General features: G+C 37.5%; 1 protein-coding gene across 1 annotated transcript in view; it reads right to left on the minus strand.

The window, feature by feature from the left end:
* Window positions 1-24,814, minus strand: part of mlip (muscular LMNA-interacting protein) — a 39,450-nt gene extending 14,636 nt beyond the window's left edge. The window contains exons 1-11 of the mRNA XM_028468619.1: window positions 24,621-24,814; window positions 17,758-17,886; window positions 9,994-10,131; window positions 7,389-8,960; window positions 6,342-6,413; window positions 5,445-5,519; window positions 5,279-5,362; window positions 5,165-5,200; window positions 2,497-2,544; window positions 1,206-1,262; window positions 987-1,106 (exon numbers count right to left, since the gene is read on the minus strand). Coding sequence (XP_028324420.1) covers window positions 987-1,106; window positions 1,206-1,262; window positions 2,497-2,544; window positions 5,165-5,200; window positions 5,279-5,362; window positions 5,445-5,519; window positions 6,342-6,413; window positions 7,389-8,960; window positions 9,994-10,131; window positions 17,758-17,886; window positions 24,621-24,650 — 2,361 coding nt within the window. The 5' untranslated portion in view covers window positions 24,651-24,814. The remainder of the gene's footprint in view (window positions 1-986; window positions 1,107-1,205; window positions 1,263-2,496; window positions 2,545-5,164; window positions 5,201-5,278; window positions 5,363-5,444; window positions 5,520-6,341; window positions 6,414-7,388; window positions 8,961-9,993; window positions 10,132-17,757; window positions 17,887-24,620) is intronic.
* Between the last annotated feature and the right edge of the window lie 3,032 nt (window positions 24,815-27,846).

A 27,846-nucleotide genomic window follows, 5' to 3' on the forward strand; every position in this document is an offset into this window, starting at 1 on the left:
CGCCAGTGGAAACGTGCCATTGAACTATAATATTTGAAAACATAATAAAACATGATATGTGACGGGTTTGATAAATTATTTTTCTGTATTTTGTCTTTGTCAAATCGTAAAAACTCTCCTCTTTCTTTGGTGTTATCAGTTCTCACACTAGCTGTGTAAGTGTATAGCTTGATTTAAAGTAGTGATTTAGGATTTAGAGAAGAGGTTAGATAATGTATTTAAATTTATAGTGTGACTGACAGGTAGGTGGAATCGTGGAGAACAGCCAACAGTGGAAATGACCATGAATAATACAAGAACCCAATTACAAAGCTAAAATAAGTTCCCTGTTGGCCTTTTCATCAAAGATGATGCTAATTCACATCTTGTCTGAGTAAATGCATGCCTTTCACAATGAACGCTATTTGTTTAGCGTCACTCAAGTCAAGAAGATTAACGTCTTTAAACCGCCTTGCAGCTGAGCGCTGCTGAAAGCATGCTTTTACTAGAATGGATAAGCATGTGCATCTCAACAATTATGTGTCTATGTAAGAAAATATATGTGGACAGAAGATCACAGAGCAATCATTGCGACATTTATTGCAATATGTCTGACACAATTGCTGCAAATGGAGCCCTGTTGGCCACTTGGAAAAAAAAAGACTATGTTTAAGAACTGTGCAATAATGTATGAATGACTCAGTGGCATGCCTCTGAGTCCAGGGATGTCTCACTTCATGTCAGAACACTTTGTGTTTTTATCTCCAATGAAAGCTGGGAACGGAAGAAAAGTGCCACAGAATGCCACTTTTCATTTAAATGTGACTAACAATTGTCCCTGTATTACTGAATTTTCTGAAAACATCCATTCATATAATGCTCACATATACAGTAGCTGCTGGATATAACCCACACAGAGAAGAACATGCAAATAGCACAAAACGGTGGTGTGACAACAGTTGATCACTTAAAAAAGATACGTTTGTGTGTAAATGTCACAATCCTACCATAGTGTTGTGCTTGTGATGTAACGTAGGTTGCTTGAAGCGATCCAGGTGAAATTCATCCTCATTCTCCAGTGTCAGTCTTGGAATGGCCGTCATCGGGCGAGTTATCCCAGGTTTTGTCTGTAATGGTTACATAATTTCACTGACAATCTCATTTACAAACAATAACTGTCGTATAAAATATTTCCCATTTTGATCGAATTCCAGGAGATCGTGTACCTTCTCATCATGCATCAGTTTTCTTTCTGCAGATGGATGCAAGCTGCAGAGACTGGCCTAAAAAACAATTCAGAATAATTTAGACGGCAATTAAAAAAAACTATATGTAAAGTAAACACAATTTTATATAGATAAGATTTTTTTTTTTTAATCCTATTAAAAACATGCTGTAATATTTTCCATTATTTTAGTTACTTGAAAGGATATTGCTTTTATTTAACAAGATGCCCAATGAAACATTTCAATCAAGATGCTGTAAAAATAACACAATATATCGCAATAATACAGCAATAATTTCACCTTTGTTAATAAGCAAGACAGGTGGGACCTTTAGAAAATAAAAAGAGATGAATAACAATGCTAAATCATCATTAATCTGTCTGATTCAAAGTTTCCAATGCTTCCAAAATAACTTTTTCGCTCCTCCAAGTAGGACTTAAACATTGCAGTACATTTCCATTTAAACCCACGTTTTAAGTCTGTGCAACAAAACAAATTTGGTTTTGTTTGTTCTAGTTTTTAGTTTTGTGCAACAACACTAATTTATAGTGCCTTTACAACTGCTATTTTTGTCATTAGAATAGCAAATATTAACAGTGCTTAGTCATTTGTTGTTTTGCATTACTTTAATTGATAGATGTAGCTATACTTTCTAACTTTTCAAAAGCATCGCATTCTTTACTGTGCACAAAGAGAGTGAGTAAAGTAAGCAGTGCAAACGCAGGAAAAGTTACACATTTTTCATTTAGAAATTCAGAAAATCCCATTAGTTTAATTCTGATGGGGAATGTATAATTGCTGTGACCTTGAAAGCATTTTTGAAAGAGTTCAGAAATTCATTTGAAGGCACAGCAGAATAAAGGCTCAAAGTTAAAACTCCCTTTACGGTTGAGGAAAAAGCACGGAGCTTTATACTTACTTTAGATGTGCTTTAAAGACTGAATAATTAAAACAGAGCTGCTTGAAGTCTTTATCATAGCACAACGTTCCTAGTTTTAAACAATGTTTATATATGAATTTCCCCTCTAGAGATCAATAAAGGTGTTTTTTATTCTCTATTCTATTCTATCTGTACAGCATTTATTTTATGTAAATTATATTCACTTGGTATTTACATGGTAACATATTAAACCATCATTATAATAAAGAAAACAACATGATATCTGTGTTTGCTCAGTCTTAATGGAATTTGGTCTAAGAAGATGAAAAATAAAAAATAAAAAAACTTTTGTTTTGGAGCTTTTTTTTGTACTTAATAAAGAGTATTTCAGTGAGCTGGAGTCTTACTTACGTATTTGGTTTCACGCCCCAACAATTTTGGACGATGTGTTTTGTTTTGCTGAAATTAACGACAGAAATAAAGCAAAAAAAGGATGAATTCACCAGAAATATTGGAGAAAAAAAACATCTGTATCTGTGGACTCATGATTTTAACAGAAATTATAGGAACACTATTCATAAAAAGGATTTCTAGAACAGTTCTTCAATTTGTTGATGTACTTATTTCCAAAAATAAAATTCTGCAACTATTGAGCAGAACTAACAAAATACAAAATTATTTTAAACTTAGAATAATGCATCACATGTGCCCATCATGTGATGATTTGGTCCAAAACAACAACAGACAGATCATCATATTTACAAAAACTTTTGAAACACCCAGAAAGGAGAGAGACCCTGAAATACATAAGGCAAGTAAAAGATCTTCTCGGGGAAGAAAAAAACACGAGCAGGAAATCAAAACGGTATGTATGCTGTGTTTGTTGGATGAAAACTACAATACTAAAATACATTGATTTGCATCTATAGCTTGTAAGTTTTAAAAAGTTTGACAATTGAATCATTTATGCTTAAAGGTGCAGTCTGCAACTCTTATAAAAGTGACTTTTTGTCATATTTGCTAAAGCTGTCACTATATAAGGACAGATTTACATCAAACTAGTTGTTTTTGTGAAAAAAAACAGGCTCATTGAGTCCCCCCTGCTGCTCCTGCAGCCTTTGGCAGATTACCAGAATGCACCGCGACCGAGCAAAAAGAACCAATCAGAGCCAGGATTGTGTTTGATGGATTGTCTGACAACTGTTGCTCACAGGCCCTGCCCCTTTCCCGGGCTGGAGCGCCGTCTTTTTTACAGTGTATGGTGTGGAGGAGTAGAAAATGGAATTGATGACTTTTCTGCTTGAAAGATAATTACTGCTGCTTGATTTACATTATGTTTGATTTGTAATTGTTACACTAGAACTCTGTGGTGCATGTGTTGTTCATGTGCGCGCAGCAGCCTCTGTATGGGCTGCTGTAAGTGACACTGTGTTTTTGCTGCAGCTAGGTTGGTGTACTGTGTGCACATTTAGAGAGAGAAGCACAGCAGTAATATGCTTTTAACAGAGCATGTTATATTACTGTGATGTTGCTGTTGGACTAACGTTAGCTTGCTAGCTCCTCTGAGGGAGGGACTTTAGAAAGTTTGAAGGCAGGACAAGAGAGCAGCGGGGAGGGAGGGGGAGAGAGCGATCTGAGAGTCGCGGACTGCACCTTTAAAGTGTTCGTAACCAACCCAACAATCATGTGAAGTTCTAAACAGTCAAAGAAACAGCAGAAGAACCAATAGTGCTGTAACTAATTTCTGTACAAACATACGTCTTAACTTTGTGAATCAACGCAGAATCACATGTACTATAATTGTCATTACGACCATGAACAATACATTGCACAGATACAACATATCTATCAATTTCCTGTCTGTATGTCCATGGATGGAGGGAAGGAACTCCTACTGCCTTATAATCATCAAGCACCCATTTTTCTATGTGCTTCTATTGTGTGGGTTTGAACATGTAATTAATGTCAGGTAGGCGTCATGCGAAATGTGTCAAAGTCTGTTTTTCTTAGTTTGTGGCTGTCTCTGCTTTGAAAAATGGACAGCTATCAATGATAATCATTAAATGTTTTTTTCAAAGAGGATGCAATTAAAGTTTCAGGTGGAAACTGAATACGGACTGTGATGCCTCCTCTTTCGCTGAAGGAAAAGAATAGGTCTTTTCCTTTGGTTATTTGCGATGGGTTTAGTAAAACATTTGGGAAGTAATGACTGCAGGCATATTTCTAGCAAATCTTTTTGATTAATGTTTACGCTGACGTTTACTTATTTTGATTTCACACACAAGTAGACAGAGGTGTAAAGAGTACTGATATATCCTACTCAAGTAGAAGTACTGTTACTTGATTGAAATTGTACTCAAGTACAAGTAAGTCATACATGAAATACTCAAGTACAAGTAAGTCATACATGAAATACTCAAGTACAAGTAAAAAGTAGTGATCAGGACAACGACCTACGAAAGGGGAAAAAGTAGTGATTTTTTTCTACCATATTCTTCCACAGTGTTACAGGGCTGTAACAGTTCTAGACAGTTTCAGCTGCTCTCTATGTCATTGTCCAATCAGCGCAGGGCCGTGCTCTATGAAGTACCGCCGTTCACTGTTGAATGCGTGCACTTTCATTTACACTTAAAGATAGTAAGGCTGCACTAAATCTTTAAAATGGTGTAAACAATATGGCAATCTGTACATATACTGCATAGGAGCCGCCACTGCATCTGCATAAAATATGTTTTTCAGAATGTACAATTATTTTCTTTAAATAAAAAAACATCAATGAATTCAATTCAAAATAAAATAATTATTAGGCTGTAAGTATAGATACATTTATGAACTGTATGATATGATGCATTTGATTGTTGTCTGGTCATTTCATTTTTTTGTAGTTTCATCATTTTAAAACAAAAAATAAGAATTTACTCAGTTGTACAAGTAAAATTACTGATCTAGAAATATACTATAAAAAAAGGGACAAGTACCCATAAAAGCAACTGAATTACAGTAATGTGAGTAACTTGTAATCCATTACTTTCACCTCTGAAAATAGATAATAGTGGATTGGGGACATGCATTATATTACCTGCACAACTGGCTTTGTAGACGTTGATCGTGACGACTGCAATGACAAGAATGTTTGACATCAAGAAACCCGTTAAAAGTATTCTTTTAATCATTCTGGCATCACTGTACTCACCTCTGGAATGGAAGTTGCTAATATATCATCAATAGCTGCGTACAGTTCGTCTGACTGCTGCCTGAGCTCAGCAGGTGAGCACATCTGCACAGAGAAGTTTTGGTTTGCATACTATTAGCATATTGCAGCAGTTTTGAAAAATAAGAAGTTCTACGAGGGGTGATACCAAAGCGTGGGTGTCTACGCCTTCATCCAGCCTGCCACAAGAATTGTGTCGTCTCTCGACCTGCTCATCTATTACCTGTGAAAACACATACAGACGTTGTTCAACACTGTGTTGAAGCTTACTCCACTATTCATGAAGTACCGGTACAAGTTGATGCGCCGAACATTCCCTACCATTTGTTCCACCGAGCTCTAAATTCATTATTGATAACGTCACACTCATAGTAAACAAGACCTTTCTGTTTGGAAAATGTTTACCGACATTTCCTCTCACTCTACTAAAAAACTACACATGCAAACAAAGGAAGGATGGCTATTTATAATTTAACAAATAAAAAGTAAATATAAATGTTCATAATGACTTCATTCATCTTAAGTAGTTATACATGTTTAGTTTTTATGTAGAGAGAAGTCATAAAGTGAGCCAGCCAGAAGTAAACTGACAAATGCATAGTTTTAGTCTACTTTTTAAATTGGATTTACTGAAAGTAGACTAAAACTAAAAATAATGAAAAATGACTTAATTATGACCAAAACTAAATACAATTTGTGAGACTATATTTAAATTTGCAAACATCCTATTTCTGCTATGAATCATTCAACCTGAGAACTTTGACCCCTTAATAATAAAAACGTACTTGTTAATAACAAGAAAACTGAATTTAGTCAAGAAAAAGGTACAGAGCAGACTGGTTTGTCATATCATTGACATTAAATAATGACGCTATTAACAGTAAATGTCAGAGTTCAGATTTATTGTAGTTGTTTCAAACAGCACTGCACTCACCCCATCTTCCACTGTTCTACATTGTCACTTTTAATATTTGCATTGATAATCATCAAAGCATGTGCATCTTTTGTGTTTTTTAGATTTTTATGTGGACCAGTGTGAACTTACTTGCTGATCCTGCAGAAGGGTGTTTGTGGGAATTGCTGCGAACGATTTGTAGCTCGACTTAATCTTGTGAGTCTGGAGTTTGAAGAGAAAAAAAAGGAACCACAACAAAGACCATCATTTCACTGGTAATTCAACAAATACATTTATATTGTAAATACTATAACAGATAACTAAATACGTATTTGATACATTTGTGTATACACAGTGCCATGACTCTGGCACTGGAAAAAATTAGAAAAACCATGAGTAGCAATAAGTAACCATGATGTGCATCCCACAATAAATACACAAAAGCTATGAAGATGCACAATATGTAACAATGACCGGAAATGCAACAAGACCCAAATTGTTATATATTTTTAAAAAAATGTAATAAAAAATGAAAATTAATATATGTAACAAGATTCTAAGCCCAAAACGTAAAAATGTTTTGGCCAGAATGTAACAAGTTGTTTTGTTATGGAACAAGCAAAGCCTTTTTCCCATAATAGTGTAATAATTTTATTACATCATAGAGTGAGTCAATTATTTATTAGGGGAAAATATCTTTTGCCTGCTCCATAATGTAATAACTATAAGGGCAAATGATTTTACATTTTGGGCTCAGCATCTTGTCACTTTCTTGACCAGTTATAGATTTTGGGTTTTATTACATTTCTTATGTTGTTACATTTTGGGTCATTGTTACTAACAAGCTAACATAATATGTCAAACACAAAAACAAGCATGTCATACACACGATCTAATATACACTTGATTTATTTTATTAAGTTTACGCTCCAATGGGGTTTCTTTTTTTAGTAATGTTTATACAACATCTGACAGTATCTTGTCCACATGAAAAAGATAGCTATTGCTTTATAGCTTTATTATTTATTTATAGCTTCATTACTATTATTACTATTATAGGTAATAGCTTTATTATCCGCTTACATCACATGCAACTGATAAGTGAGATGTATTTTTAACCCACAGACAGAGTAAACAGCGAGGAAGAGAAAGCAGATAGAGTAATATTTCCCTGTCATGCAGCCTTGGCGACTATACCTTTCTTTTTTTACCCTCCCCGTCACTGCAGTCGGATATTCCACTCCCTGGCCTCGGGGAGGGCGAGCAGGGCAGAGAGAGCAAAGGAGAAGGAGTGAGATCTCTGACAGTTGGGGCAGGAGAAGGTGTAGGTGTGGGAGTGTTACTGGGTGACAGCCATCCAGAAAAAACAACAGGTGTGTAGCAGGAAGGAGATGGGCTGTGGGATTTGGGGAGTCCCTCTGAATGCATGGCACTTTTGATATGAAGGCAACTCCCCCCTGAAATTCTATTGACATTTTGTACTGGAGACAGAGGTGAGACAGCAGATGAAATGCTGGCACAGGAGCGTGAAGGCTGTAGATGTGAAGGGTAGACAGGTGAAGATCGAAGACGTTGTGAAAGCGAGTGAAGCTTCGAGAGGGAGGAATTTGGTTTATGAATCAATTTTTTGGGTGCAGGGGGGTCAGGTTCAACAAAGCGGTTTGTGGCCGAGGGAATTCCTTTCCTTGGGTTGCTTTGCAGACTGTCTTTGTTGAAGTTATGAAAGCCGCTGGAAATCTGCTCTGGGGTTTGGTAAAAATCAATATTTGTGTTTGACAGTTTTTGGGGAATTGCGTTGTTTCTTGTTTCACGCTTTGGTGAAGAAATTGATTTGATGTTGGAGCTAAACTGAGGCAGGGGAACTCGGGCTAACGTGCTACTCTTCTTTGGAGGCGGTGAAAAAGCCCGCTCCCATTTGGGAGCACTGCTTGGACGAATTTGATCCGAGAATCTTTTCAACGGCGTTTTACTCTGACTACTTGAGTCCTGTAGTGGTGGCGCAGTGGTGCACCTGTGGGCTTCTCTGTGAACGTCGCTCTGACTATCTATAGATGTGGATGATGAGAAGCGAGAGGAAAACTCCAGAGGAATAGAGGCGACGCTGGAGGCCGCTGAGCATGCATTACAGAAGGACAGGGTCACGGGGTTAACAGGCCAGCAGGGGGTGTACGGCCTCGGCAATTCAGATGACAAGACTGGGAGACGACCTTTCCTCAGGATGGCAGTGAGGAGGGAGAGTCGGGTGAGAGGCGGACGGTGCCGGGGAGGGGGGGACTGTGGACAGGATGAGGAGGAAAGACTCTCGCAAGAAGAGAAGCAGGTTTGGGAGATGTTAATCAGACTTGAGCCTGGAGCAAGAAAGTGGCGCTTGATTGGGACGACAGCAGGAGAGAAAAGGCCAGAGCGGACAGACGAGCACGGAGAGACAGTGCGACTGAGAGAGAATGGAGAGGTGATGGAAGGAAACGCCACTTTGTCCGAGCATTCTGACAGAATGGACTCACTGGATGAAGCCGGTGTGGGGAACAGGTCCCTGTAGTTCGTAGGGCTCATCCTCTCCTCAGATTGCTTGGCTTTATCGGAAAAGTAACCCAAGCTAACCTCATTTTTTCTGGGGGTATCATGACACTGAGTCTGGGAAATGTCCCTGTGTGTACCAGCAGCTGTTACCATGGAGGCATATCGCTGGGTGGTATTTTCAGATTGGGCGCTGACTGAAGAGGCGGCTGGAGTTTGAGAGAAGCTCATGTGATCAGAAGGAGGCTTCGACTGAAATTAAAAAACGTTTGTTTGGTAAATAGAATAAACTCGATTAAAGCACATTTTGACATGCTGAAAAAGTTCACCTTAAAATGTGGAAAGTGAAGGACAAACAACAGGGTTGGGGTCAATCACATTTTAAAATTACAATTACGTCTCCAATTATCCATGTTCAATTACAATTACATTGACCAGCATTTTTTCCAATTACAATTAAATCAAAGTCAGACCTTCATGAAAATAATTCATACTTTCACCGCTTTTTTTTTTTTTTTTTTTATTTGGCAATATGGGTTCATTTGTTTTTTATCCAGCTAGGGATACAATGGCCATGATTCTGCTGGAGCCAGGGTTTGGGCCAATTACAATTTTCAATTACAAATACTTTTTCAATTATCCATGTTCAAGTACAACAATATGATACAATTACCAGCATTTTTTTTCCATTTACAACTAAAATTAGAACAATTGTTTTCCCCCTGAGCTGTAAAATACACAAAAAAATATTATCTATCATCAAATTTGTTTTTCATCTCTTGGTTATTGTTAGGCTTCCTTATCAATGAAAATATTGTTATTAAAGTTTTTAATGTGGGCTTCTGAGCCTTTTTGTCTCTTAGTATACCCCTAAATTATTTATTATTTAAATGGTAAAATGATTCTCAAGAAAACTCACAGGTAAACTTCATATTTTATAATTGTTAACTACATATGTGTAAGCCATAGAACTGTAACATGGTTCCCAAGTTTTGCGCTTAGTTAGATTGTAAATGTCAATTACAATTACAAAGTCAATTACAACAGCAACCGTTTTTTTTTTTTTTTTCAAATTACAATTGTGGTCATAATTTTGTCATAACTGTAATTAATTGCGAATTATGCAATTACAATTGTAATTGACCCTGACCCTGACAAACACATCCAACAGCTATTTTTATGACTAGTTTGAAAATAGCTGTTATTTAAGTCAGAGCTGGGTTCAATGTGTCTCTACTAGAGCTCACTATTCTCACAACATTGAGAGTCCACATTCTGTTCTTACTTTAGACTCTTGTTCCACTGGGGTCGGTTTTCCCATTCTTTCATCCAGAGACTTGATGAAAAAAACTCTCTCTGCTTTGAAATGTTCCTGGTCAGACATGGTCCACCGAGTTGGTTCCTGATGCCGCGTAGCCACAGTCTGACATGAGAAAAGGGAAACGCTTTAGTTTCAAGGCATCTAAACTGGGGTGAACTTACTATCACGGGGCCTCTGCCGGCTCAGGGTGTGTCTAGCTTTACAGCGGCACATGCCTCACATATATAATGCATGCTAACATGCACATGTCCCGCACACATTGTTGTCCCAGTGTCATTGGCAGACATGTGGTTGGCATGAACGTGATGGTCAAGTTTCAAGTTGTCAGGCTTAAAGGTTATAAATAGCGGCTTTGTATTTCTTAATAACTCGTATCAGGATAAAAACATGTCAGCGTGGGAGTTTTCTTCTGTACTGCAGTTAGTGAGCAGCTAAATGAGTCACATTTCTCTCACAAAAAGGAATTTCCACTAATCTTACGACATGCATTTAAGTTTAACTTTTTTATCTTTTCCTTTTTTTGGATCACAAATTGCTGGCGACCCCAAACAGTTTTTTTTAGAAACATTCAGAGTAGATAGGATTAGTGTACAAAGTGAGAATATTCGCCAGCTCAGATGTTTCCATACTAGATGCAGATACAGATGTTATTTTTTAGAAAATAAATAAATTGTATTCATCTCTTGCTTTGTATATGTAAATTGCTAACTTGTGGTTTGGTGCGGTGGCTTTATAAGACTCTGTGGTCTTCAGCACAGTTGTGTTAGAAATGTTTGTTAGATTTTAAAAATATTTTGTATGTGCAAACAAACAAATAAATTCTATATTTTATTTCATGTATTTATTTATTCTTCCTTTTCTGTATTTGACAAAGTCAAAGTATAGAATACAGTTGTTTGGGATTGTGTGTTGTTTTAATTTGAAAAAATGATGATTAGTTTGTTTGTCATTGCACATGTTACAAAGCAACAGAGTAACAAAATTACATTTCAGTTGGATTGCAGTTTGGTATGAATACTCTATAAATGAATATGATGAGACGCTCGAAGCCCTTTTTTTTCAAATGGGGCCCGGGGGCCCACTTCCTATTTCCGGCAATTTCCAAATTCATGGCAACATAGTCGTGTGATATATCGTTTCAAAGGTAATTAAATGTAGATTATGATTATGCCTCGCACAATTCTATTAGGGGCCCAAGGGGCCCCTTTTTCATCAATTTCCATTAAAGTTGTTTTTTCATTTATTTGTGAGTCAATTATTGTGACAGTTGGTGGTACCAAATCATTGACGCATACCAGTGCATGAATGGGGCCCATTACTCCGTATGTGCCACTGGGGTTCCAAATGACTACTCCTCCGGTAATGCTCGTTGAATCGGGCTGTAATTTGACATGGACATTCTATGAGCGGATGTCAGGAGCCTCTCAGACCTTTTTTTACTCTGTGGAGCCGAGTCATTTAACTGAATTCTTGGAAATGTAATATGTGCTGATTGGCGCTGAGACATTCCGGCCGTAGTTCATCCAAACTTGTTACATTTGCAAGGAGGATGTATGATCAACACTGTTTATCAGGCCATTTTTGACCAATTTACTTTGCTGTGTTTGTTGATTATGATTTATATTTCTAAATCACCAACGTGTGCCTTCCTCTGGTCAGTAATCAGCATTGCAGAGACTGAATGCAGCAAGTAATGTTCATCAAGGACATCACTGTAATTACATATAATATGAAATGAGATGGTAAATATACCAATGGTCACATTCCAAATCAGTAGTGATGCATCTCTTCAGGCTTTGATTACTGATTAGTTTTCTACGCATGGCACAAACATACAATTTGTTCCTTTTGAGGGGAAAGATGTGCAGCATCCTTCAAATAACCCTAGGGAAATGTGTAGCTGTCAAAGGTTTCAAAGGTAATTATTTGCATTTTTGCTACCAGATATTTTTAGGATTATGATTATGGTAATCACATTGCTTGCACTTCTTCTGAAAAAAAAATGACAGGGATTAAACTGATAATATGTAAAAGTAACAAGGGGAAGGAAAAGCTTATATAAATAGTACGTTAGCTTGTTTGGGGTCTAAAATACCCTAACGATGCGGCCACCCATGGAGTTTTTTTGGATTTTTCTGTGCTTCAACACATCAGGTGGGGGCTGTAGATTTGGACAAGAGGCTTTCTAAAAAAAAAAAAAACATTTAAAATAAGTTAATTAAAGTGTAGCTTTAGAAACAATATAAAACATGTGACTGTTACTCCAGAAACTGAGAATATAACAAGAGCTGCAGTCAATAATAGTGGTTTTTGTTAATATGTTTTGAATAAATTGTATTATCATTTTTTTAACTACTCCTTGCTTGAACAGCTGCTAAATGCTACCAATATATGAAATGCTGTATGCAAGAGACTTTTTAACTGATGATGACTAAAACACAAAACCATACACAGTGAGCATTAGATCAATGTTTAATTTAATCCAAAAGTTTTTCAAAACTCAAAAATATGTTTCACCCTTTAGTTGTTCTCTTTTACATGTCATGGATTCATGAAGCTCCAATAAACATAATAATCAAGCAAGTAGCTTGATTATTATGATGTAATTTTAAGATTCTTTAGAAAAAAAAATACTTTCAAATAGCAGTCATTTATTTATGTATGCATTTATTTATTTAATTTTTATATATATATATATATATATTTTTTTTTTTAATAGAAAAAAAATATTTAACATTTAATCATCAACATGTTCCCTTGAAATTTTTAGGAACCAAATGTTTGCCACCTTTGAATTTTCAAAATAAAGGATCTTTGTCTGGTTTATGCTTCACCAAATCTTACATCCTACTGAAAATATGTCTGCAACCTTTATTTGCTAAACTGCCTACCTTTTCCCAAGGTTAACTACTATTACTATTCTAAAGGACACAAAACGGATCATATTAAACTATATTACAGTTTTTCTCAGGTAATCTGAATTGAAATTCTCAAAACTACATGTTTGAGCTTCACATCATTGTGTCACTTGTGCACATCAAAAACAGCAGTTTCTCGTTTCTTTGAATACGTTGCAGAAGCTTTTGTACATCCTTACAACATTTGTACTATTCATCTCTGTTGAATTGTCTCACCCACATGAAATTCATGGCAAAGGGTTGAACATGTTTTCATGAAAGGTCAAACATATTTCTACACATTTCCATTAGTTGTTTTTCTGTCTTGACTCGGTAAATTGCTCTCAGATGAATCTTGACATCCTCTAACAATGGGAATATGAATTTGGTCAAAGATTCATCTCATTAACCAATGGTGGAGGAGTTGGGAGACAGAAGTGGCTGAGGGCGGATGATGAGATAAGAGCCACACTGAGAGCATGTTTTCAATCATGGGCTCACATAAAATAAGGATAAATAGATGTGATGGATCACCTTTGTCGTCACACATATAGAGCTACATGCATGAAATGTGTTCTCTGCATTTAATTAAGCCATCCTTGAGGAGCAGTGGTTAAAACTGGTGATCCTCTGATTACAAGCCAGCTTTCGTAACCACTAGACCACCACAATGGTCCTTACAGGGTGCAAGCAAATGCTGGGAGAAGAACCGTGTCCTCACTCATTCAGACTTTGGGAGATTGTCCTTATATGTTTCTTGCTTTTTGTGTGCTATGCAGTGCTGTTTTTTTATTTATGTATCACTATGACATTGTCTTTGAACAGATTACAGTATAAATAGCAAAAGACTAAATGTGAATCTTGTCCAGTCTCTTACAATCAATGTCACACATAAACACACTATCTACCAGTGGCGGATGCTTTAAGACTACAAGGGAACCTCAGCTTCCCCTAAGATCAGTGGTCAAATATGTAGTGTTGTGTGTACATTTCATTGACTAAATATATGACAGAACACATGTATGTTTAGTTCAGAATCAGCTTCTTATAACAGGAAACTGACAGTGACAGCGTGACGTTCTTCATTCATTACCGCAGCGTCACAGTGTTAATAAACAGTGGTGAAGTTCAGCTTCAATTGACTTCAATGGGACAGGATTTAGGGGTTGATCCACTGCAGTCAAACTAGACGCTCATTGGATAAATGCTCGGTTATGACGCACTTAGTCCCGCCCATCGGACGCCGGGCTTCACAGGAGGTCTTGGGAGCAGTGGGCTGGAGCTGTCTGTTCCGGACGCTGGAATAATGGATGATGATTGGATGATCTGTCTCAGGCTAATTCAATTTTGATTGACAGCGAAATGAGCCAATCAGAGAGTATGACGTTGTAAGCACACAGGCGGGTTTTTCAAATATTTCAGTCCGTTGCTCTGTGTTGACACGGAGACTTTGCTGATCCTCTCATAGCGAATTAACTTCTGACAAACCTAGTGTCTGTTTTTGGTGTTTGTGGAGACTGTTACTGCTTGTGTTGTGAGACTTTTGACCAAACACTCACACTCCAGCGCGCAGCAGCTACGCGCGTGCGTGCGTGATAATCTACAAATAGTTGTTGACAACAAAATGTGAATTCTACTAGAATTCACATTTAAATAAACAGATACATTTTCTGAAGTAGGCAGAAAATGAGCTTCCCCTGCATGAAAGACCAGCAGCCGCCACTGCTATCTACTGATGTTCACACCATACTCATTCTCATTCCACTCACACATAGTCTAGCACCAGGTGTTGCCATGCAGGCAGACATGCTAATACTCTATCATGTTTTTCTGCAGTCTGTGCCTTCTCCTCGCCCTTTACTCTCTTTTCTGTGACGCTGAAGCTAACAGTTCCTGATTGTTAGTTTGTGGCTCAACTAGTCTGGGACACTCTGATGTTCTATCTCTCTATCTTGTTCTGTTGGTCCTTCTGTGCACTAACCCCAACAGTTGAAGCAGATGGCTGCCATCTCTCAGCTCGGTTCTAACAAAGATTTCTTCCCAAAAAAAGGTAGTTTTTTCTCCCCACCATAGCTGATGTACAGTATGTTCATGGGAATTTGTTGGGTCTTTTCTTAGGAATTTTACATTTTGAATGAACTGTAAATTATAAATTACATAAAATCATCTGAACATCCCTGCAGAAAACACTGTTATATTGACAGCATGACTGAGAATTGTGAGTCTTATTCCTAAACAAGGACCATCACTGACATGTTCATCTACCAAGATATTTACTTTTGATGGATGAAAGAAGGATTTTGAGCAAGAGACTGGCTTTTGCAGGTTATCCATAGTGTTTTGATATTTGTACAAAATGTTTTGAGAAATGCACATACTGCAAATGAGATGAGATGAGATATCCTTTATTCGTCCCACAAAGGGGAAATTGGTATTTCAGTCACATCCCGTCCAAGAAACATAAAAAGACAATCACATTAAACATGGGAGGACAGGAGCAGGAGAACTGCGGGTCGCCGCCAGGGCGGCGCCCCATATCCTTAGTTGAAAAATGGAAAAACAAAGGAAAGGAGAGGGGGAAAAGGCAGATCCTACACTATGTTCCCTTAGGGGCGCACATGTAGGACTAGGAAAAAAAACTCCTCAGCACATAAGCCCATAAAAAACAATTTCAACAAAACTTCACATATTATGTTTGGTCGGGGGAGGAGACTTTTAGGGGGGGATTGCAGCCGGCCGCTGAGGGGCGCACATGAGTGCAGCGCCCCTCCTGCAGCCACTGTGTGGGAGGGAGAGGGGATGGGGGCCAAAAAAGGGGTTGAAACATGATCTGTTCGCTTCATTCTGTACAGTTCAGCCCAGGCGCAGATGACATGAAACAACCTTGGGTAGGTCTGAGTTCAGAAACAAGGTTCCAGGTGGTGGTGGTGGGGAGATGAGGAGGAGGAGGGTACCGAGCGTCAGTCAACACAACATCTTGGTGAATAGATGAACCGGTCTTTAACGGTTGGCTGTGGAGGAGCCAAATGTAGATAAAGAATTTGTTTTCGGCCGGCTGTCACCTAAAACGGTTCCGTGTAGTTTAAAGTTCATCTCCCAGCAGTAATACAATATGGTGACCTTGTTTCAAAAGCAGAGCATTCAACTCCTCCAAGTTAGATTTCAACCCGCGCAGACAATCCAAAGTAGCATCCTGCTTACTCTTGAGTTTGTTTATCGCATGGGTCTGAGCGTTGAGAGCCCTTCCCAATCCACCAGAAATGACTGGCAACTTTCCCAAAACAGCTTCCGACGTAATACGGACTTTGCCATAGGTCAGATAATTGCCAGCTCCAATCAGCAGCATACCTGCTACCATAATTCCAATCATGTAGATGTCTTCCGCGTCCTCGACAGAAAGGATGAACAGACACATAACCGTCCACTTCTCCCACGAGTCCATCGCGTATCCTGCCGCAATTGCACCTCTGCCCGTTCTCTTTGCATTGAAAGACCAGCTGATCAAATGATCCCCATGGTTCAAGAAAGGTACCAAAGTGACTGAGAAAAACTGTAGTAAGTTAAAAGCTGAGGAATTGCAATGCCCTGCTTTTTGACCAAATGCTCAAACACAGTAATATAAGAAATCAATTATTATATGTACATAAATTAAAGAAGAAAAACCCTGCCCATGCTATAATACAAAAGTGTTGACTGTTCAGTGGGGACATGCCAATATAGTCATAGTAGTCTCGCCTTTGACATTAAAGGCAGTTGCCTTTATAGAAAGGAGCTGTGGAACAGGCTAAAAATTGAGGCTGCTTCTCTTTGAAGGAAGACCTTTGAAGTCTACACGCAAGCAGACACCAAGCTGACCGCAGGCCAGCAGAGATGTGGTGCTGCTGCGCTGCTGCGGAACGTGCAAGGACACTTACTGATCAATGCCTTCACACCCTATAGAGTGTGGTCAGAAGCTGCCAGGATGATGGATTAAACAACTATTAAATACATTGGATTTATCTGTTTAAAACATTGAGGTTAAATGGGAGGAGGACTTGGGCGAAGTGATTTCTGATGACCTGTGGGAAGCAATTTTACTTTGAATCCACTCCTCTTCATTCTGTGCTCGACATGGACTGATTCAATTTATAACCAATCTGTATACTGTGCTTTAGTTACCTCAACTTTCTACCTCGTCTACTTATTTTTTGTAAATTGTTGAATGGCCTAGCTTAGTCTGTGTTAGTTTGTATTATGTTCAAGTTGTCTTTTTACTTAAAGCCAGTGTTATATTGTTGAAGATCCAATCAGACATATATCTGTATGTTCCAAAACTCAATAAAAAAAAAAAGTTGTAAAGAAAAAAATAACAACAACCATGTATCACGCCTTTCATAGACACACAAAGTGCTACACACAGTGGTGGTAAGCTACTATTGTAGCCACAGCTTCCCTGGGGCAGATTGAGGGAAGCAAGGCTAAAGTAAACATTTTGCAACATTATATTTGCTACATTAGTCAAGATCAAATTTCTAAACAGTCTCAGATATATACTATAATTTAATACCAGCTTTTGTACTAATGTGCAAGTATTCCTTTTTAACGTTTGTCACTTCCTGATGGTTTCATGCTGCTGCAACTGCTTTGGTGCCTGCGCAATGAAAATGTGACTGAAGCCTAAAAGAACCTCACACTGTCATTATTCCAACCGGTTTCCTGCTTTGAATAAACAAAACAAAAAATCAAGCCACTTTCTTATTTATAAAGCACTTGTGAACTATGAATCAAACAAAAATCATCCTGATGACTCACCTATAGAAGACAGTGGAATAAAGCATTGTGTGTTATTTACCTTATTTGTGTTTCTTGTCAAAGCTTCATATCTTGCCTCTTCTTCTGTAATAACATGTTTGATTGGCAATTTCTGCACCGCAGGCACAAATGTAAAGAAACTTGGCTTTGACAGCTTTCCTGCTGATTTCTGTATGAGAGAGACAAACAAACAAGTGTTGGCACAATCTCTTCATGAGACTTCTTCAAGACACAGTAGAATATTAAGAATATATATTAATGTTAACATTGAAACTTCTTCACTAAAACATTGTCTTGTTGAAAGATTCATTCAGGCGAGGAACGCCAAGCCTTTACCTTCGTCACAGTTCACTCTGCAGGTTTCAGTCAGTGCGGCTGGATTTGTTTTGCTTTCTGCATCAAATAACTGTTCCTGCGTCCCACTCAAACACACGCACTAAGCCAAATTGGTTTGTGCAGAGTTTCTTACAAATTCTGAACCATCTTTACTCATCAAGTCTTCATTTCTTAGAATCATTAAAGCTAAGCCAAAAGTTCATAAAGTCAACAAAGTCCCGTGCCTGCACGTCTTGATATTTGAGTAAACAAAAGGAACTCCACACATAGTTCACAAATTTTGCTAAACCTTGTCTGAATAAACAAAACCTTATTATAAATTTCTAAAAAAAAAAAAAAAAAAAAAAAAAAGCAAAATTAGTTTAATGGAATTATTTCCACACTGATAATTTGGAAGGAAATAATCTGAAGCTCAAAAGTACAAATCCTGCTTCAGCAGAATCATGGCCATTATCAACAGACATTGTGAAATTACAAACAATGAAATGACCAGACAACAGTCAAATGCATCACGTCGTAGCCAACCAATCAGATTAAACATGATGTACTGCGCTAAAACAGCATTGAATGCCAGTTATTTTCTCTATGAATGTAGTTTTACTTTGAGCCTGAAAAAAAATATTTTGATTTAAATTGATTGGTGTTACGGTATTTTATTTAAAAAAAATAATTGTACATGTTGACAAACCTCTTATTTTATACAGATGCATTTGTGGAGAATAAATTAAGGTCCAATTGTGCAAGATTTCTTCTCTTCTTTTTTAAGTTTATACATGAGATGTTTTACTGTATGTAAGGGAACCGTGGCAAGATTTATTACCAAAAATAAACGTGGGGGATAAAAATAACTAGTAACTTTTGCTTTAAGCACTATTTAATTCAGCTACTTTTTACTTGTACTTGAGTATTTTGTGTATGAGTTACAAGTACTTGTACTTGAGTAGGATATATAATATCAGTACTCTTTACATCTCATTTTGGTGGAGGTCTGAATGGTGCCATCTGTGGTAAAACAGAGTAAGTTTACCTTGTGCACTATGAGTGATGGTCTCTGTCAAGCACATTGATTGTTTGTGTGGACTGATCGATGATTTTGTTTTTAGTTCAAAGAGTTCCCCTTGAATATTGTAGAAAGAAAGAAAAAAAAAAGAGTGCTAGCAGATATCAGTCAAACTGTGTATGTTTGAGAGTGAGTGTCTTCACTACTGGAACCTCTCAACCAATCATCCACAGCACGACATTTACCATCAGGGTAAATGGCTGAAATCTTAGTAGAACGGACCATGCAGAAAAATATGATGAACTCTTTTTTTTTATATCTTACATTCAAAAATTCAGATTAAACTTGTATCAGTGCTGTCAAGCTTTTCCTTTCCAAGTCTTAGGAGGGCGTTTTCAACATGTATTCTGGTCAATAAGGGCACTGAAATGTTCTCAATCTATCAACCAAGGCTATTTCAGGAGGTACTGAAAGCTTAATGAAAATGTGTTGCTCAACCTTTGCTGGTCAATGAGGACAACACTTGATATACGAGGTATTCTTTTATTCTATGCCAAGTAAGAAAACCACAGTCATTTACAGATCAATGCCATTTTTACAGGTGTAGGAAATAGGAATAACACTACAATGTAAGTCATAGTAACGACATGGCTACAATACTGTGCAAAAGGGTCCAAAGTGGACTTTCGTATGTGAAAAATACATCATGCACTCTAAATTAGACAAACTCTAAATTGTCTTATTTTTCTACTCTATTTGGAATCCGTTAAATGTTTTTTTCTGTTTTGTTTGTGCTGCGGGTTCTCGTTCTGATTAATTACTTTCTTTGGCTCCATGTGCCTCGCAGGGGATGGTTGACAAAAGACTGCAAAAAGATTAATCGCAACCAATGAAATATGCCCATCAGCAAGAGCGAAAGGGGGGGGGAATACCTCCCCCAAAATAATGTAAAGGGATACGTTTGTCCCACCCAAAATAAATGGAAAAATGTCACATAAGCCATATTCAGACAGGATGAGTTCTACCTACTAGTCCAATGCCAATGGGCATCTCTGTGATTTGGACAGAAGTGGGCGGGATCTGAATCCGTATACCCTTCGTTCTTTGAGTTTTCTGGTCCTACTCATGTTTTCATTCAGTGTGTGGATGTTTTATCTCGTAAAAAGCTGCTCATGTGCGGTGTTACGATCCAAATAGTATGCAAATAAACTGGAGACTGACTATCAACTGTGAGGCTGGTGTGATAAACATTATAAATGTTAGAACTTCTACCATTTATTTTGCAGGTTATAAATACTACTAACAGCAGCCGTCAACGCACACGGAAGTTGATAACAAGAAACAAGGAGCACCAGTAGATTCATTACAACACCTCTGGTTCCACATATGTGCATGTTTTACGTAGCACATTTTTCTTTTGGTTTTGATTTATTTATGTATTATTAACATTTTAATTCACCAGTAATGTGACTTATGCGTTGCTTCTTTTTATGTTCGGACCGGGAGCAAAAGTCCGCCCAGTCACCAGTTTATCTGGATACTATTTGGACCGTAACACTGTTTGGTAAAGTTGGCAGATATTCACAGATTCAGACTTCCAGCATCAATAACTCTTTAACGAAACGTGATCGACACATAAATGACACCTCTGCCATCAGTGTGAGGTGGACAACATGATACAAGATCATTTTTTATCAAACGCAGCAGAATAAAAGTCTGTCTGTTGGTCGTTCTGTGTGGTGAGATTAAAACATGAAGCTGTCGTCCTGGTTTAATCGTAAATATCCAAATATCACACAAACAGAATCAGATTTAATTTTAAAACAGAAAAACGCTTCTTGTTATTTTTTTTTTGTTTTCCTGTTTCTGGTTTTAAATGAATAAAACAAAAACAAAAAAAACAATCCTTTTCTATATTTTTTAATTTGGTTTTAAAACAAAATAACCAAAGAACAGAAGGTAAACGTGTCGCCGGCACCTCAAGTTACGTAACTCTACCAATATTTACCTTGCGGGAAAAAAAATGGAGTCACATTGTGTGTGGGTGTCCCCATGTTAGCCTGCTTCCTACGCCCTTACTCATCATTAGTCTGTCAATTTTCTAATCAAAGTGTTTGTTTACTGGTCAGCTACATCGCTAGACTATACAAGCAGGGCCATCCAATGCATTGTTTTCTTTAGATGGATGGATATTGTACCAGAGCCTTGGCAGGATAAAAGCAGTAATTTATTTGATGGACATATATACAATACATTGTGTAGAATAAACCTTTGACTTCACATGGCGAAGCGATCAGAGGGTTATCACACAGCAAAGATGCTGGTTTTCAAATCAGGACAAATGTCCAAGAAGGCTCTTTATTTTTCTAAGAATCCTACTTGATAGTTGAGATCTGGTTGTGTGTGAAATGCGTTCTGCAAATAAATTTGCCTTACATTTAATGCCCCTTTGTGTAAGTGATATTTCATGTCATTTCAACAAATTTTCAGGACATCCCACGCATTTTGGTCTCAATAAATTCTGAAATTCTTGAAAAACCCTGATTTTAAGAAACTGTCACACAAGAACCAATGCATATATGTGACTAACCATTAATGATTTGATCAGTCTATGAACATAGCTCACAGCTGATCAAGTGTTTACTGAAGGCCCAAATATGTTGGAGCAGATAGAATGTATAGCATATGTTTATGAATATTCTGTGAGGGTAGATGGAGATGTATTACAATGCCAAAGTTTCATATCTGATGTAGTAGTTCCTGAGATATTGAAAGCTGAAAAGGGAAAAAAAATGACAGTTGAAAATCGACACATATACCCCCCTCACAAAATTAGCCATATGTAAGAAAGTATACAGTGCATCCGATCAAACTAAAATTTTGCAGTGTGCAATTTGAAAAACTAAGGAACAATTGGTAATAATTTCAGAATTTATTGAGATGGAAGTGCATGAGGCATTTGTTGAAATTACATGGAATGACCCGTAATAAAAGAGAAAAGTTAGAGGTTAATTCCAGCAAATTCATTTAACATTGTTAAAGGCACGCTGTGTAACTTTTGGCCACTAGGGGCGCTAGACCTGTATCTTTCACGTCAACCAGCGCCGTAGCACTGTCGCAAATATCAACAAACAGCCAGCCTCCCTTGTCTTATGATTGTGTATGCTGACAGTAGTTGATCTGTAACTTCGGGATAAGGATTTGCTATAAGAGCCATGTCAGTCAGACTGGGTGCAACCGGAGGCCCGGCGCTCAGCCCTCCTCGCCGTGTCAGTGGCGCTCTCCCCCTACTCCCTGCCCTCTCCGTCATCATGGGCCCCCTTCATTTAAAACAACTCATATGGGTCAACTCTTTAGGTCACAAAGTCAGTGGTGTGCCTTTAAGGTTTCGCTTATTCAGAGGTGACTGTCAACTGCAAGTCTTCCTCAGAGGTGATTGCGTTGATGTATCCCTCTGAGGAAGGCTGGCAGTTGACAGTCGAAACATGTAAGGAGATAGAAATTTCCAGAAAAAATGTCTGAATTATCGAAACCTTAACATAAAGTTAGAGGTCATTCAAATTCTTAATGGATAACTTTTACTTCATATTAAAACCACCACAGCAATGTAGTGTGTAAATAATAAATAATAAATGAAATATTCGTGCTTGTGTCATTATTGACTGTGTTTATCTTCATGACTCATAAAGATAACAGAATGAGTATTTCACAGGACGGATAGTAGTTAAAATTAAATTTATTGCTTTTCGTTTTTATCTTTTCAAAGGTCACGTTAACTTTTGCCAACATTGTTGTTGTTCGCTCACAGTGTCAAAATATTAATCACAGGGAAAACCGTTTAAATGTGATGAGCCACAAATAGGCAACTTATGATAATCATAGCCTCACAGACTTGTTTAGCTGTTTAGGATTTTGCGAAAGCTTCTTGTTTGCCTGCCCCCTGTAGTCACAACAGTGCTAAAGGTTAAACGTCGTGTTTCCTGTGCGGTGCCTGTTTTTAATGTGAGGGCTGCTGAGGTCACGTTGTCCTCGGATCACATTTTCAGCCATGCTTTTGAAGGCTCTCACACAGCTTCTACATGTGGCGTGTCACACAGAAGGAACACGAGCAGCACTAAATCAAGTCCTGGGGGAGACCTACCACCGTGTGTGAGGGTCACCAGGGACTCTAACACAGTTGGAAAATGTTCTTCAGGAAACTCAGACGTTAACTAAAAAATACAGCGCATAGTGTCACTTACATTGTTGTTTAGTACTATATAGTAATAGATTTAAGACTCCAAAAAGCTCATTTTAGCTGTAAACATTGTGCAACAGTTCACACTTTACAGGGTGTGTCACAAGACTTTAATGACAGACAAACACATCACCCCCTCCCCCTGGAGTAGAGACAACATTCAAATATAGCTCATTGCCTGCTTATTTATTTTTTTTAGCACACTGTGCTATCTCTAAAAATTCAAAACAAATGTTACAGATACCAAGCTTATAAACAAAGAAGCATGCACTCATAGCCAGAGGTGAAAGTAACAGATTACACACGCGTTACTGTAATTGAGTAACTTTTATGGGTACATTTCTAAATCAGTCATTTTACTTATACTGTAGTACGTTTTAAAAGAAGTAATTTGTTACATTTCGACACCCAACCAAATTAAATTATTATTTTTTTGTTTAGAAATGATGAAAGGACATTGTGAAACTAGAAAAAAAATTAAATGATCATAAAACAATCAACCAGATTAAACGTATTGCACAGCACCAAAATGGCATTGGAATGCTGATTACTTTCTCATATTATAGGTTTTATTTATTCAGACATTGTTCTTCAGGCAGTTGAGAGTAGAAACATGTCAGGAAATCAAAGGACATTTCCTGGAGAACAGTTGTCTGAATAAATGAAACTTTAACATATTATTCAAAAAGAAGACCAAAAGAACATGCTGGAGTTATTTTCTCAGTTTTAGAGTTCATATATTTAGCTATACTTACATACATTTTGACAAACATGAGTTTACTGTATGCCAGGGAACCGTGGCAAGATTTATTACCAAAAATAAACGTTAGGGTGGAAGTAGCCTATAACTTTTACTCTGAGTACTATTTAATTGAGCTACGTTGTACTTGTATTTGATGTATGCCTTACTTGTACTTGTACTTGAGTACAATTTTAATCAAGTAACAGTGATCAGTACTCTTTACACCAGTTGCTGTTGCTGTCAAACTCTTTCCTGGTGTTTAAGTTTCACTTTAATGTTCACATATTATGTTAAAGGCAGTTCTACAAGCGATGGGGGTAAACATCAAGGATCAAAGTGGATGTTTTTCTGTGATCAATCACAGCAGGGCTCTGGGTTCAAGGGTATTGGAGCAGCTTGGACACGTCTACAACCTTCTGGATCGTTGGCCCTCGGGACTCAGTGTCTGACACTCATGGGTTAGATAGAATGATACTACAAAGTCGCAACAACAAACGGCAGAGTGTTGTTATTTCACCTTGTGATCTGGATGCCCAGGAGATATTTTTGAGGAGAAATGCCTCATTTTCTTTTTCTAAAGCCTCTTACCTGTCCCACATTGTCCTTCAAACGGTCCATTTCTGCATCAGATCACTCCCCATCCAGAAAAAAAAACTCACATCCAAACTCCAAACACATCCACTTCCAATGCTGATGAGACTAAATATGAAAACCAAGATGCCTACATGTCCCAGCCCCTCTCATTAGACCTCAAACTGTGTAGCGGGTGGTGTGCACAGTCATCGCCTCCCACAGATGTCCTTTTATAGACACATAATAGCCACAAATAGCATGCACACATCACTCGCTCAACAATGTCAACGGCTGGAGCTGCATCCGACAAACACTCAGAGGAGGAGTCCCCAAAGTTTTAATATAACTTCTCCAAAGTTCACCCCTTCTTTGCTCTTTAATATTTTATCACCAAACCATTGATTAGTGTCCTATGCGGGATATGAACAGATCAGAGAATTAAATCAGTGTAGAAATGTGGATATTGATTGGATGGTGAGTATAAAGTTCCACAGAGGACAATTAAGTGGCTCGAGTCATGAGCTGTGTCTTATCAGACTGCACCAGAAACAGTTGTAATGACCACATTTGATTTAGTGCAGGAAACGGCCATCAAAGCTGTTCTAATCATAAAGGGAAAACTTAATAAGCGCGTCTGTCAATGAAGCGAAGGGGCGGAATTACAAAATTAATTGGAGATCCATTGTAACTGTGATCTAAATTACTATTCAATGATTTGAAATGCAAATTATAAATGTTTTAAGAATTATGTGTGAGTAGAGATTTATTATCCTGGTAAATTGCCATCTTGGTTGCTTTAATGAAGACTGCAGACAGACACAGTAGACATCTCAGCATGTTCCCAGGGATGAGCTATCAAAGAGCTCACACTGACTCGCTGTTTTTCAGTGCGAGAGTGAAAGCAGACCTATGGAGTGGATGCTAATCCCTCATGAAGACTACATTCTTCATGCCTGTCACAGCTGTTCTTGTCATTTTCACTCTGTTGCCTCAGCCGTTCAGAGAAATAAATGAATAAAAAACACCTTCTCCTATCAATTCATGTCAGATGTTGAGACCTCCAAAGAGCATTTCAATGCACATAAACACAGGCTTAATGGTCATATACAGTAATTGAATGCATGAGAGCAGGTGTGTTGGGAATTTACAGCAAAAAAACAATCTTTAACCCTGAGATTATTGACTTTGATCTTGTTTCTACAGAATGAAAAATCAATTTGGAATTTATTTTCTTTTTATTGAGATCTACTCAAGCATTACTCACATTATAATGATTGCTGATTTCTGACACCATGGACTTTTTCTTATGTTAATAATTGAAAGGTAATTTTAAAATAAAAGCTGCTATAATCCAGATGGAAATCATATAATTAAGTTTTAGTCAAAGAATACGTTTTTTTTTATAAAGAAGTGATATAAGAAAAATAGTAGATAAGTGAAGAATTTGGAATGAAGGGAAGAATTCAAATTTTTAAGAGAGAATGTTAACAGATTGAGTTTCTGTGAAAATCAAGACTTCCAGTGGGAAGGAAAATCATTGTGAGGTTTTGGGTTATTAGAGTTCTCATGTAAAAGCTGTTAATTTTTTATCAGATAAAGACATAGGCCTTAGTAAAACAAAAAAATTGAAGAGTTAGCTAAAAAAAAAAAAAAAGATGTAAAAATAGCATAATTCCAATAATGGCCAAAATTAAATGTCTCACAGAGTAAAGTGATAACACGGGGAATGCCGGGAACAAACTAGAACAAAAAAGGTGTCAAGTGAATCACTTTCCTCCTAGTCTGTCAAAAAATACAAGAATTAACAGTAAGAATAGAAATGTAATATAAAAGAAGTTGTTTACACGCTGCAGTGTTTATAGAATGAAGGACAACGTTGAGATCAACTGATAAGTAGTTTGAGTGTAGTGATGGATGGAAAAAAACGACCTTGAAACACCGAGCAAGCAAACGGTCGTCTGGACGGTTTGTCTGAAAACTGCCTAAAGTATCCGCCAACTTTTTTCATCAACAGAGATTTGTTACACATTTGTTACTTTTAATTGCAATATTTTTTTTTTGTTTGTTATTTTTTATATTGTTTCGTGAGTTGACTATTTTGTTACATCCCTAAGTAAAAATGAAGGGAAAACACTCCTATGCATCTCTCTATGGGACTCCACATCCCACAATGCAATGCCGAAACTTTTTCCAACAATGTCACCAAACCAAGTGTTTACAGTGGAGATAAAAGAAAGAAAAAAAAAAACTTTCAAGAGGCAATTTCAACCATTTTACGTCTTCTTTTTTTTGAGTAAATCATTCTAAATGTATTGTTCTATGAAGGCCTATGTCTTTATCAGATCTAGAAACTCTTACAAACAGGGCACAGGCATGACTGCTAACACTTGGATTATAGTTATTAATTCCTGATGTCAACATTTGTATCTTTAGCATTGACATTTAGACTTAGCGTTCACATCACATATAGGCCACTAGTGTGAAGCATGCAGTCACTTTAGTAGAGATTTGATCAACATTCATTTAGATACAGTAGAAGCTGCTCTGGAGGTTTTTGCCTGAAGACAATTTCCAAACCGATGCACTTGGATGCCTCACACCCTTCAAAAAAATCAAAATTATGTATATCCTCTTCCTTCTCAGCCCATCCCATGAAGATCTTTAGAGACTGATGTAGTCCTTCTAACTTACTTGGGTTTTCTTTGAGCGAAACATGTTGAATATGGTATCACCTTTTTTTTTATTTGGATGGTATGGTAGCTAAATGAATCATCCTATTCATGAAACAAAACAATAAAATAACCTTGAGAGTACCGTTTGCCGTGGAAATAGATGTGTATTGATTGCAGTTTGTAGTGAAAAACATATAATGGTAAATCTGTGAGGAGTGAATCCAAAGAGGTGGAATACATTCAAATGAAATAGAAACTTGTATAAGAAAACCAGTTTCTGTTAATGCAGTGAGGAACTGTAAATGTGCTGCTAAATGTTACCATTCAAATCACTTTGAGGTAGACAGCTGCAGTGGGAGGCCCTTAACTGTTGGAGCCTCGGAAGAGTCGTGCTGTCTCCAGGTCAGGAGGTTGGGACACAGAGCGGCCCCTCACGTACTGACAGATGCTCAAGAATCACAACCAAATAATCAAGACAGTTCTGCAACACTTCCAAAAAAAGATATTAATCCAATAATAAGCATCCCAGCCAAACCTTATATTTAAAAAAGTGACAATCAGTCACAATA

This window comes from Gouania willdenowi, chromosome 15 (genome assembly GCF_900634775.1).
Source record: "Gouania willdenowi chromosome 15, fGouWil2.1, whole genome shotgun sequence".
Lineage (NCBI taxonomy): Eukaryota > Metazoa > Chordata > Actinopteri > Blenniiformes > Gobiesocidae > Gouania > Gouania willdenowi.